Below are 14,178 nucleotides of genomic sequence, written 5' to 3' on the forward strand. Positions count from 1 at the left end.
AACACAATCTTAAAATTATGAACCTTGTTAAATCTAGAAATGGGTTGCAATTATTATATAATAGAAATGCTCAAGAATTTTGGACTTTTATATTTCAGAATTTTAACATTTATCTCACATGTTAAATTTCATGTTACATGTTAAATTTCAGACAAGCTTAATATTAAAAAAAACCATATTGATTTCAAGTTTGAATCAGCTTAGACCTCCAAAACAGAAACAACTTGTCTCTTTCTCATTGCATATTAATCATTGGATGACTTTTTGACCACTAAATAAATACACTAAAGTTACTATATTTTATTGTTTACAGGTGCTTGCTTCAACTGATAAAGCTCTGAAGCACAAAGGAATAAGTTGTTTCATTGTTCCTAAACCAATCAATGGTCTCACATTAGGCAAAAAAGAAAACAAATTGGGTATTAAAGGATCATCAACTTGTAACTTAATTTTTGAAGATTGTAAAATTCCAAAAGAAAACCTCTTAGGGAAGCTAGGAGAGGGATTTAAAATTGCAATGGTAATTTCTTCAAGCTTATCAGAGTTGATATTTAATTTTAATACAAATATGAAATTTTGTTTATTAATACAAAATTATTTCAGACCATTCTTGATGCTGGAAGAATCGGTGTTGCAGGGCAAGCATTGGGAATTGCACAGGTGAGTGTGATAATAAACAAAAGAATGCTTCTTTCTTTTTTTAAAAAAATGTCATGCAAAACCTTTACAGGCAATGTAGAACATAATTTATATTCATAATTTATATTCATAATTTATTTTCAAAAAAAGCTTACTTTCTAAATGCAAAAGAAAAATAATTAGCCTTAAATTTTTCAAATAAAATATAAAGTAACTTTGGAAGAATATGTATTAAAAGTGTTAAACCTTTATCATGACTCTTGACTCCACTGCCGGGCACATAAATGACCCCTGACCTGAAGGTCAATGGGTGAGGGATATGGGATGTGTTGCTCCTCTATTAGGGGGGGGGGAGGAAAGGAGTTAATATAGAGAAGGATTCCTTAATGAGGATCAGGGGTGATTGTATTCCAGGTGTACCCTGGAATTCTGGGTTTTTCATATCATCTCTCCAGGCTAAGAAACTAGAAGAAGACTTTGATTTGTAGACTTCTGCAAATCAAAACTTATAATCAGAAATTTTTTTCACCACAATCTAAAATTTAAAGTAAGAATTAAGTTCTAAAATTTAAATTTTGAAACCTTTGCTGACTCACATTACTGGGACGTTTTCATACACGTGACTTTTCCGTAATTTTGGATTTTCACCATTTTTAATATCTGGAACTATGCCGGAATCTAAAAATCATGCTTTGCAATTCATATTTACGCTATTCAAAAATCCGATATTGCGATTTGTATTTTCGCTTTCTTAAATCCTAGATCGCGATTCATAGTCGCAAAATTTTAAAATCCAAAAGTTTTTTCTTAAATTAATTACTATAAAAGTATGATATTGTTTATTGGTAGGTAATTTAATTATAAGTTTTAGTTCAAAAAATTATATTAAATAATTGTAGTGCATATAAATTGATATCTTATTGAGTTTTTGCACATAAAATCTTCCGTTTTTTTTCACTTTGTGTCACAATCACTCCTGGAGGATTTATCATGGACGAATGCAGATCAAATATAGTGAGCAATGTGGCTACAGAAGTAAAAATTTGGATGTGTTTTCTTGGAAATATGTATAATTGTACATAATATATAAGTTTAAATAATATCAAGTTTTGTAATAGTCACAAACCTTAAATATATATATGTGTGTGTGTGTATAAATATATAATATGAGTCCTGTTATCTTTCTGAGCCTACTAACACGAACTGCAAAGAAAAGTTCTCATTATGTTTATAGTAAATATAGGACAAACATAAAAAGTACAAAATTTCAAATTAATTTGTTAATTCAAATTAATATTTTGCACCTTGATTGGCAAAATTTTTGACCTCAAACTTAATGATGTTGAAAAATTTGTGTTGTATAGTTAGCATCTGAAGATATTTTCTCTGCAAAATTGAACAATTACTTTATAACTCAATGTATTGATTTTAACATACTTGTTTCACTGACATATATTATAAATCAGATTTAACAATTTAAATAGCTTTTCTCTCAAAAATGAATGAATTGATCTATATCTCACAATGTATTAGTTTTTAACTACTTGCGATACGTTATAAATCCGAGGTAAAAATTTAAATAATCATTCTCTGTAAAATTGGCTAATTGATCTAAAACCCAATGTAATTATTTTAATTTATTTAATTATTTTATTGTCACGTATCATTTTTCTCAATTTTTCTTTCTTAATTTTTTTAAAATATCTATAAATATTTTTTCTGTTACAGGTGGTTCTTATATTCCCCAATCCAAATGCAATGATTCATGATGTATCAGACACTTAAGGAATTAATACCCTAAACTAAATAAAGCAAAACTAATTAACGTGCATTCTAATGGAGCAAAGCTTATAAAATAATTTTTTATTGTTCATTTCGACTTGAATTACAAGAATGTATAATTTAAAAAGTTCTCCTTAAACACAAAAGTGAGCTACAGGCATTACTAAAAGAAATTTTTTCAGTAGTATAACATTAGCAGTATAATAAAAAAAGCCACCTAGAAGAAATTGTAACCTTTTAAGTGGTTAGAATATCAATGCAAAATGGGGGGAAAACACTACAAGTTTATGAAACTCTTAACAATGTTAAAATACTTTATTACAATCAAGGAGTGAAAAATAAACTGACCAAACATACTGATTATCTGAAATTGATAGGATTTTCCTTCTTAATAAGTATGTCATAATAAGGAATATATTTTTAACCTTTTGATTCTAAAAACAAAATGGAGTTAAATCTAGAGTTAAATCCAATTGCTCGGTTGTATATTTTCTTCGTCATTCAATAGAGAAACTATACTGAACTAGACTTTTATTGTCAATCTGGTAGAAATGTGATCAATAGCCTAGTATATATTTTATATTGCCAATATTGACCACTGTAGCAGAGATTTTTTAAAACTTTCTGCTACAATTTTTTTACACAAATTTCTTTCTGAATCGTAACAAATATATATATTACTTATTTAATTTAACATAAGCGCTTTGTGTTTACAAAAAAAGCCTTTATGTGGAGGAGAGTGGGGTCAATTGTAACATTTTTTGCTTAACTATTTCTAACTAACAAAAAATCCTATATATTATAAGTATTAATTGACAGGCGAGTAAAGTAGACTATCCTCTACTAGAAAAAAAAATTAAATACCTTATCTTAAATGTTATTATATTAGTTATTAACAATTTCTGACAGTCGTGCACTTGTTACAATTGTCCCCACTTACGGGATCAATTGTAATAGTTCATAAATTCATCTAAAACATAGCTAATTATACATATTATCATAGCTGTGATATATTTTTTTATTGATCAAAATAGTAGTGATATTTTAGGAGTAAAAATAATACTGAGCAGAGACCTAAAGGGTTAAACTTTTAACTCTAAGGGGTTAAAAATTTTAATTTATGCAGTGAAAGGTGATAAAGAAAATAATGCACATGCAACACAATATAAATGATATAGGAAACTATTGGTGGTTCTTAAAGAGTTAAGTAATGGTTTGTAAACATAAGATTATTTATTTTCAACTGTTACAATCGTCCCTTTACTTATTGTTACAATCGTCCCTACGACGCTATGTCGGCTTCATTTGTTAAAAACAATGCTAGTTAATTAACAAAACTAATCTTTTTTCTTTGAAATGTTAATTAAGGTGTCCCCTTACATATTCAATTAATAATTTTTATTTAAAAGAATACATAATCTAATATTATGGGCGATATTCTCCTGTTTTGAGGAGGAAAGAAACACACTAATTATTTCCCTTTTCACATTTTTTGAATAATAATCACGTTTAAAAAAATAATGAAATCCGTGGCAGTAACTACCAAAAAAAAAAGAATCAGACTCTTCAAAAAGGGGCTACTCAAACGTGTGTAATAAATAATGTCATATCAAAAGTGTATTATTTTAAGAACATAGGGGAAATCAAAAGCAATAACTGCTGAATTGATAGGAACATTGCGTCAAGAAATAAATACTCTAATGTGTGATTCGAACTTCTTGCATTAAATAATATATATTGGGAATACATATAAAATATGTGTAAAATATATTGGGATCTTTAAAAACCATGTATAAGTTAATATCAATAACTGTCAAAAAACATTTGAAACATCACATGAATTTACGTGAATTGAGAGAGTCAAAAAAGTGATTAGATATTTAAATGTGTGATATGGATTTCACATGTCAAAATAATATTAAAGGAGAAAAACTAAGTAGAAATCAATAGCAATAAGAGTCGGTGGTGGAATCTCCGTATTAAAAGTAAATTAATCAAATACATGTGTCGTAATATCCGTATTCTTTTTTTGAAAAATCATGAGAATATCAAAAGTAACATAAAAGATATAGGGATTAAGAAACAAATTAAATTTGTAGCAATGATTGTCAAAAATGATCAAATCACTGCACGTATTTCCGATGGAATCAGCTAGAACTGTAAGCAATTTATTGAAGACTGCTTGGTTTAAAACTTTCGTATGCTAATGGTTTGTTAAAAATATTGAATAAATTTTATTTCAACTAAATAAAAAAGGATGGACAAGCATACCACTATGATTTATTAATTCCTTTGGTGCAAATCTGAGTTCGTAACAGAATCCATACTCACAGTCATACCAATTTTTTTTCTTTTTTTAAGGAAGAAAAAATCAAGAGCGTTTCTTTCCCCTCCGAAATGCAAGAAATGCATATTTAGAAAATAATTCTGCAGAAAAGAAGAAAAAAAGCATTGTTCAAAAAACTTAAACTTACAAAAAATTTTGCAGGTAAGAAAACACAAAATTTTTGGCTTCGCAAATGAAAAATTCTTTCTCCAAGAACTCTGTAATGTTCTGCAACAATGTCTTCGTGATTTTGCCACTGCAATATTGACAAATAAAAACAATTAGACTTTCATTGATTCATTTTGTTTATGTATTTAAAATGCCTTTTTTTCACATTCTGACTGCTAATTTACTTTAATAGTCGTTATTTAATATTGTTCATATATTTTAGGCAGCCCTTGATTGTGCTATTCACTATGCTTCACAAAGATTAGCTTTTGGAAATCCTATACTTGGTAAACAAGCAACACAGGTAATATTTATTGTTTAAATTAAATTATATTTTTAATGTTACAATTTACATAAGAATTAATATTTAATGCAAAAAGTATTTATAGTACAGTCCGCCAAAATAAAGCGGACCGCCCTGAATAACTTTTGATCTATTAATCGGTTTTTCACTCTCTAGGACTCAAACTTAATGGTTCAAGGGGGTGAACTCAAATCTGCTAATGAAATTGTCAGGTGCCGCAAACTAATATATTAAGGGGGGGGATTAGCATTTTGCCAAATGAAATTCCTAATCATAAATAGGTATATTATTCATTTGCTTCAATGGAAATTATTTTGTTGTTAATATTTAACTATATGCTATATTCCACCACAGATTTAAAGGTTTTATATACAATTTTTCTATTAATGATCCCTACTTAGTCTGTGACGTAAGCACTAAACTGTTGTGAAGAACTTGGGTTCGATATCCAGTGGCTGCTTGAAGCCCTTCAGATTGATATATGGGTGATTCTCGCGAAATATGACAATTCGCTTTCCCTTGCTCCACGATCTAATACTATAATACTATAATACTAAAAGAACTTTTTTTTTAAAAAATTGATAAATTGCATTGCTGTTAGCATTTTAAAATGACTTTGCACTAGCATTGACTGTTTTGTATAGTTAAAAAATTTAATTGAACTTCAAAATGTCATTTTCCTGGCATGTCCCAAACAATGTTTCCAATAATAACTAGCTCCAGAACTTCCCATGAATTTTTCAACATCTAATTTTTTTTATCTCTACCGGTGTAAGCATTTCTAGAATATACGCAGAGGTTATTATTTACAAAAACTTCATTTAAAATAATTTTTTCTGTCAATAATTTGTTCGTCGCAAGAAAGTCTGTCATTTTCCTGGATACTTTTATTTAGTGGTTTATACCCAAAATAGATAGAGCCAGCAATCAATATCTTATGTTAATAGATTGATTAGATACCCTCCTATATGAACATGCCTTGTGGCTTGAATAAAGAACCGATTTACTGGTTCAAAATATATTTCAAAAATTTTTTCAGGATGAGTAGGTTTTTGTGTTGTCATTTTCCTGTCTTCTTGAAATCATTAATAACATAAACTACATAGATTTATCTGAGTTATTTTAAGAAATCCTGTTGTTTTCTGCAGAATGTTAACGTCTTAGGCCAAAATATTAAATTAAAGTAAAGTTATATGATATAAAATGGCGAATTTGTCATTTTCCAGGCTGTCATTTCCTGGCTTATGAATTCCAGGAGATTGAAGTGTTATCAAAATTTCTTTTTAACTGCTAATACTGTAAGGAGGAAAAGCAAATATTAGCCTAATACCAAGTTTATGTATGATTGTAATATGGTTGGATGTAATCAAAGTTATTTATTTATTTAATGATTGATTATTATACACAATTTTATTCTGTACATATCAGCCACAAAAAAATTGATTCTTTCTACAGTGGATAAAAAGAATTAATTTAAGCAATTTATGGTCCATCTAACATAAAGGCTTAAGTTGAGTTACTTACTATTAACTTAAAATGACTGTTTTTTAAACTTCTAAGCTAATATGTCATTTTCTTAGAATTCAAGATTTGGTGAATTTCTATTTTTATTTTTTTTCTCGAGCACATGTCAATAAACTACACTGCTGTCTGTAAGATATTAATAAATGTAACTAAAGAAGTATGCAAAAAAAATTATTTTGAAGATTTTAAATTTGAATAAATTTTTTGGTCCGAATTGTCATGTTTAAAAAGAATCACCCATGTACCATCTTTTCTGGGAAGTAAAGGCGGTTTGTGCGCAATGTTGACCTTATTGTCTCGATCAGATCGTTGATGGCGAAATAGAGGATCCTTAACCTTCATGAATCCCTTGACAAAAATGAGCTATTGCTTTCTTTTTAGTTTTAGTCAATAAGTAAAGGACCATTTAATACACAAATTAAAAAAAAGAGAAATAAATTAATTCGGCCAAGAGGAAGATATAATTTTCTATTTTCCAGCGAATCGAATAACAATGAATTTGGTTATCGCAAAACATTTTTGAATACTGAATAGGAAGATAGTCTGAGGTCACACGTGCATCACATGAGCACCAGAGCTGAAGGCAAACAAAATTTGGTTCTTGTTCTGGATTAAAAACGGGAAAAAAATACAGATTTTTTATTAAACTTGAGGGTTAAACAAAAAACAATCAGGCGCATGCAAAATGACAGGGACAAATTATTCATTAACTGTCATGAGGGTATGTGACTGCAAGAAATATCCTAATTCACCAGTTAATCGTCTGTGAGATTTGGGAAAAATAATTTTTTATATCATTTTAAAGTACGCAATTTTACGTGGCAAAATACAAAATTTGAGAGAAATTAGTTGAATAGTACCTGAGAAATTGAATTTTGAAAAAGTCATAAATTTAAAATTCGAATTTTCAGAAACTATTTAACCGATTGCGCTCAAATTTTGTATTTCGCCATATAAAATTACATATTTGAAAATGATGTAAAAGTTGTATGCTTTTCTATTCAAAATTTTCTATTTGATTCTTTTTTAATCAAAAAATAATATTTACAAAAATTTCTTTTTTGCATGGAATTACCTTTGAATAAACAAATTTTATAATCATGTCCAATAATTTTTCTATTTCCTTAAAAATTGCTCGAGATATGGCATAATACACAAAAAATAAAATTAACATTATGGGGTTCAAACCTTTGATTACTCTTCTGACAAAACTATAGGGACAATATTTCCAAAATTGTGGCTAGCCCCTATATTTTGGAGGTCAGAAATCCGAATCCGTCGAAAAAAAGGTATGTTTATTCTGAAAAAGTACGTTTTTGTGTTCGATTTCAAAACTTAAAATATAGTCTGCACTGATTAAGTAGCATATTTGAGGTCACCCCTTCGAACTATTAAGAATGAGTCATAGTATGTGAAGATCCCATCATTAGATCAAAGATAAAGTTATTCAGGGTGATCCTTTTTTTGTGCGCACTGTACTGACATTTTTATTATTATTTAAATATTTGATGTTCTCTATTCTTCTAAGATGAAACTGGCTGATATGGAAACAAGATTAGAAGCTGCTCGTTTGCTGACATGGAAAGCTGCCATGTTGAAAGATGCTGGACAAAATTTCACAAAGGTATGAATTTAAATAATTTTTATTAATTTATTACTTACACCAAAACCTACGATTTTCTTATGAGGAAATGGAATTCAAAATCGATGTGAAACCTATAATTTTCAACCAAATATGTACTGTGCTTAAAGTAAAAGTTTAATTTAAAGTACAGATTTTAATGTGATTAATAATTTTTTGGTATTAAAATTTAAGAATCAAATTTAATTTTAAAACAGAATTCATTAAAAAATTATTTTTACTTTAATGTTCAAAACAAAGGAGAATGGCATAAGGGTTTCCTTCCAATTGAGACTACGCAATTTTAAATCTCGATAGCAACTGGTTTATTTATATACTGCTATAGGTGCATAAACTTCTATAAAAAAATATCAACAGTGTATAATGAATCATTACTTATAAACATGATGTAAAGCAAGAAAATATTTTAGTACATGATTGTTAAGATAGATTTATATGTTCTGTTCAAATTTAACGAATGTTGCAAATTTTGTCTTAAAAGCTTTTAAGCATAAACCTTGAAATATTTAATAATTTACATCATAATAGGTTTTGAAATTTGTAAGTTGTGTACTATTTAAAACAAAGTATAATTTGCTTCCTTAAAACAATGTGAAATGAAAATCCATTGAAGTCAGATCCATTGAAGAATGATCCATTGAAGTCAGAATATATGTTAGAAAAAGCTGTGTTAAATGTTAATTATTAAATTTTTTATTTATGTTTGCCTAACATGCCATTTTAGTTTGGGAAAGGCATGAGAGTTTTTGCTATGAGAAATTTAGCTGTTTTTCTCCCTCCCCCCCTGTTCTTATATATAATAATTTATTTTATGTGAATATAGAAATATTTTATTTTGTATGAAATTTCATGCCCAAAAATGCTGTTTATCATACAATTTTCGAGGATTTTGGTTGAATATACTTGATTTAATATGTTCTACTTTATAGTTATTTGTTACACTAAAAATAGAATACTGATGACCCGTGTGAATTATAGTCTCTTGAAAGTTTACTTACTATGTATTTTCTCTTGACTCAATAACCCTAGCAATTATTTGTACACTGACCCCAATAGAGCTCAAAATTGGCTAATATGGGTCCCATCAGAACATGTACCAAGGGATCTATTTTGGGATGTCTAGATTTTTCAATATTGGTCCTAGAATGACTTTCAATATTAGAGCAATATTTATTTCTATCTAGGAGCAATGTAGAAAAATCGAGACATCTCTGTGTTTACCCAACATGATAAGTCTAGAAAGTGCCTTCATAGAAAATGATATTGGTCCATTATTAAAAGCCATTCTAGAAACCAATATGGAAAAATCTAGACATCCCAATGCTTACCTAACATTTTAAGTCTGTAAGGGCCCTACGTAGAAAATAATATTGGTTCATTATTGAAAGCCATTGCTTTGCTTGCTTTCGTATGCCTGTTTAGGCAGAGGAGTGCGATTGTGCTTGTTTTCCAGTGCCGTCATCTATGGCCAAGAATTCGACTTCTGCCATACCATACGTCACATCCGTTTATAGAGCGGACTAGTTCATACATCCATTCATCCACAGTTCGTAATTTTTGACCTGAATCAGAGAACGATCGATCTCCGATATAGTACCCCCAGAGGTATTGATTTGTTATGGGAACATGAAGAACTTTACGACTCGACAGATTTAACGTGCATCAGTCACCATTTACTACATGGAGAGTCTTCGGCCGACGGGGTTCGAACTCTCGGACATAGGCTCAGCACCCTACCGACCAGGCTATCCCGGCCCATTGAAAGTCATTGTAGAACCAATATTACAAAATATAGACATTCCAATATTGGCTCGTAAATTGTTGTTTGAGGCATGTGTGTTCAAATCACGCCTATGTGGGACTGAGCTAAAGGACCCCATTGTGTCTGATCTAGACTGAGCAGATCAATGTCACATTCACAAATTGCAAATGTATTGTTCACTGTGATCCGTTCATCAAAGTACGCATGTTCCTATTGAGGTGGTCTTCCTGTTGAGATTCACGTGTTTCGATCATGTACGAAAGTCACCTATGTAGACTGAGACAAGCCTGCCTGCAAGCAGCCTTTGTGGGGCTAAGTTACCGACAATGTCAACCTTCATCTATTAAGAGGTAACTCAAGATAGAGTCAAGTTAACATATCTTATATACTAGGAAACTGGAATTTAAAAGTTGTAGTATTAATTACGCTACAGACTCCATATTGTAAGGCTACAAGGGTCCTATATAGAAATTAATATTATTCCTATGATCAAAACCATTCGAGGACTAATATTAAAAATTTAGATGCCCCAATAATCACCCTATATTTTAAACCTATAAAGGTCCTACATAAAGATAAATATTTGGCCAGAATATCAAGTCATCCAGGACCTATTATTAGAAAACTTTTACATTTCAATCCGATATCGAAAGCCATTCTAAGACCATTGGCTAGAAATTTCTAAAACCATTATAGACTTTTAATTAAGGACCAGTTTTTTATTTACATCTATTGAACCTGGGAAGACTTGAAATACTTTAAAAATATCCATTTCTATATCTAGTTCCTTAATAAGTGATTTACAATACAAACAAATCTTCCTATAACAGATTTTTCTTTTTTCCTCATAAGGCTTTTTTTGTTTATTTCACAACAGTCCAAAAATTCACTTTTAGAAAATTTGTCTATAAACTTTTATTTGTCTATTAAACATGTGATAGTTCCTATAAAATGTTGGTGAAATTGTACACGAAAGAAAATTTTTGTTCAGGATTTTTTATTATGAAATAAGAAAACTACTGCGTATATGCTTTGTCTTAAAACTCTCTGCTGATACAAATATCTTGAAAATTATTTAATAGAACAATTAAGCACACAGATTTTGAAAAGGAAAATTGCTTTTACTCATTATATGGCTTTTGGGGGTAATGCGGTGCGATTTGGCATAGAAAACTAATCGACCTTAAAGATTTATTCTTGTTCTTGATATTGCAGGATGTTAAAAAATAGATTGCTAAAGCTGCACTTGAGCTATCGGCTACATTTTAGAGTGGGCTTAGAAGATACAACTGCGCAATCTGATTAAGCACTCTCTTTACAGCATTACTGGAAATGATTATCACCTTGGTCAACACCTAAAGCCATGGTGGCTCTGGAGATAGAGCGCTCGCCTTCCAATTAGATCATCCGGCTTTGAATCTCAGCAATGATTGGTGGATACGAATTCCGCTCCCTGGTCGTACCGAGTGCGAGCTGGCATAAAATATCCTCCGTGGTAGGCTTATCATGGATTTAGAGACCTCTGACCATCAGGCTAACCATGGAAGGTTTTCCTCTTCATGCAACACAAATGTGGGTTAGTTCCATCAGAAAGTCTTCCTCTAAGGCAAATTTCTCCCAACACGAGATTCAGGAGTTCCATTGTCTTCTGGATTAGATTTAAAATTACAAGTCGACATAGTTGGACATTAGTAATCATGAACTCCAATTTGGATCGGCTGTTCAACGGGTTTATAAAATAAAACATTTACCTTGGTCAAAATGACAAGTACTGGAGTAGAAAATTGAATCACCAAGAGCACTGCAAGTTTTGATTTTATTGAAAAAGTAGCTCTAGAGTTATATTGATGGCTATCCGTCCATGAGATTTGAAAACAACTAAGTATGGATTATAGAGAAAAGCGTTTATTTTTTTACCTTTCAGGTTTTATCTAAGGGCTATAAAATATCTGGTTAATCGACCAATTTAAGAAGGATCTACAATGGATGAATAACGTCTTTTAAATATCAGGTGAATTGTACAATTCTATATATGGCCAATATTGGTTGAGTAACGTCTATAAAATATCGGGTCAATCGGACAATTATTAGTTGGGTTGGTTTATATTGGCTTAGTAACGGCTGTAAAACATCGATTGAGTCTGACATTTGTATATCGAAAAGATATAGGCTGAATGACAGCTTTAAAATATCGGGTGAACTTAATAAATCTGTATAAGGCTGATATTAGGTAAATAAGGGAAATAAAATATTGTAGGAATATTGTTGACAATTTTATATAAGGTAAACATCGGCTGAATAGTGGCTACAAAATATCGGGTGAATCCGACATTTCTGTATCAGTTCCATATTAGCAAAATAATTACCCTTTAAAAACTTGGTAAGCTAAGATTGGTGAACATTAGTCCAATGACTTCCCGAGTTATTTTGATGCAGCAGGCAATGTTCAGCATTTATTTTGTTTTATAAATAGAAACATTTATAAGTAAAATATTTTATTTCAGGGAACTTCCATTAAAAAGCTTTCTGCTTTTGAAACATTTGTAACTTTTCTGAATACTGATTTTTGATTCAGTAGTGTTCAGTATATGTATCACATTTACCAGTATTAAATGTAACATTCATACTAAGCTGTTTATCTGTCATACTACCTTTGAGACAGCAACATTTACTACTTTCTTTCCAGTAGTGCTAACTTATTTATTTTAATTGCTTAAGAAATATTATTTTTCAGGAATCTGCCATGGCTAAACTTACAGCTTCTGAGACTGCAACATTTGTGGCACATCAGGTAATATGTTCTGGACATATATGCATAAATACATTTATTAAACAAATCGTATAATTGCAATTCTGTTTTTCAAAAAGAACCTTATTCTAAGAGCCTTTTTGTTTTTCAATGCACGCATGCAATAAAAATACTAATAACATCCGAAAAATACGTCTTGATTTTTTCGCACATAATGCAGTTTGGCTTTATAGATAATATTAATGCTGATGAACTAAACGAAAAATGCAGTATTCATAATTTGTAAATTAAACTTTAATAGAATAAATTTAGTACAATGTAATTTATGCCTTTCTCATTAAATGTATAAAGTATTGTTTCAAACTTTTAAAAAATTTCATCAAAATATATTGCACACTTTACACAGTCCTATTGTATTCTAAAGCAGAGGAGCATAAATTGCTCTTAAAATGTAATAAACTTAAAATTGATTACTTGTGTAGTTCAATAGAGTTATCAAATTTTAGCATTTCTCATTTCAGTACATTAAGTTGTTATTTTGTTTATGTAAGAGTACGCATTTATGTTATTTTGTAGCATGGCACTTTAGTAGTACAGATGCAAATACTTATATCAATTTGCTCTTGATAATCAGCCAAATAATTCAATTATTCGTTAATATTTTTTTCCAAATAAATTAACTGGAGTTGTTTTAACAGCATGCATTGTTTATTTTAGGCTATTCAAATATTAGGTGGTATGGGCTATGTAACTGACATGCCTGCTGAAAGGCATTACAGAGATGCAAGAATAACAGAAATTTATGAAGGTACAAGTGAAATTCAAAGGATTGTTATTGCAGGGAATCTTACTAAAGAATATGGGCTCAACTAATACTTTCCGAATTATAGAAATGTATTAATTGAAATTTATATTGCTTTAAGTGTACCTGAATTTTTATTGTTTTAAATGAAATAGTTATACCCAATTGTTTTAAATATACTTCACCTTTATAGATTTGACTAAAGCTCTGATCAATTTATACGCTATTTTTATAACAATAAAATATGTTTTTGCACAATGGTTTCTATTTTATATTTATTAGGATAAATAAAATATTTACACCATATTTTAAAATATTTATAATCATAACACTTCAGAATTTGTAGTTGCATCACTGTCTACTTCTATGGAGACTATATGATGTCCTGGAACCATGGCCAAACCAAGCACACGAGCTTCTTCAACCGTACTATCATCAGCTAAATTAAAATTAAATTAACATGAATTTTTCATCAATAAA

At 29.8% G+C, this 14,178-nt stretch overlaps 1 protein-coding gene across 1 annotated transcript in view; it reads left to right on the forward strand.

The window, feature by feature from the left end:
* LOC122268307 (short-chain specific acyl-CoA dehydrogenase, mitochondrial-like) overlaps positions 1-13,956 on the forward strand; it is a 32,786-nt gene extending 18,830 nt beyond the window's left edge. The window contains exons 6-11 of the mRNA XM_087168994.1: positions 314-520; positions 604-660; positions 5,139-5,219; positions 8,272-8,367; positions 12,882-12,938; positions 13,614-13,956. Coding sequence (XP_087025120.1) covers positions 314-520; positions 604-660; positions 5,139-5,219; positions 8,272-8,367; positions 12,882-12,938; positions 13,614-13,769 — 654 coding nt within the window. The 3' untranslated portion in view covers positions 13,770-13,956. The remainder of the gene's footprint in view (positions 1-313; positions 521-603; positions 661-5,138; positions 5,220-8,271; positions 8,368-12,881; positions 12,939-13,613) is intronic.
* The last annotated feature ends 222 nt before the right edge of the window (positions 13,957-14,178 follow it).

This window comes from Parasteatoda tepidariorum, chromosome 8 (genome assembly GCF_982258835.1).
Source record: "Parasteatoda tepidariorum strain Cologne lab strain chromosome 8, Ptep-v5.0, whole genome shotgun sequence".
Taxonomy (NCBI): domain Eukaryota; kingdom Metazoa; phylum Arthropoda; class Arachnida; order Araneae; family Theridiidae; genus Parasteatoda; species Parasteatoda tepidariorum.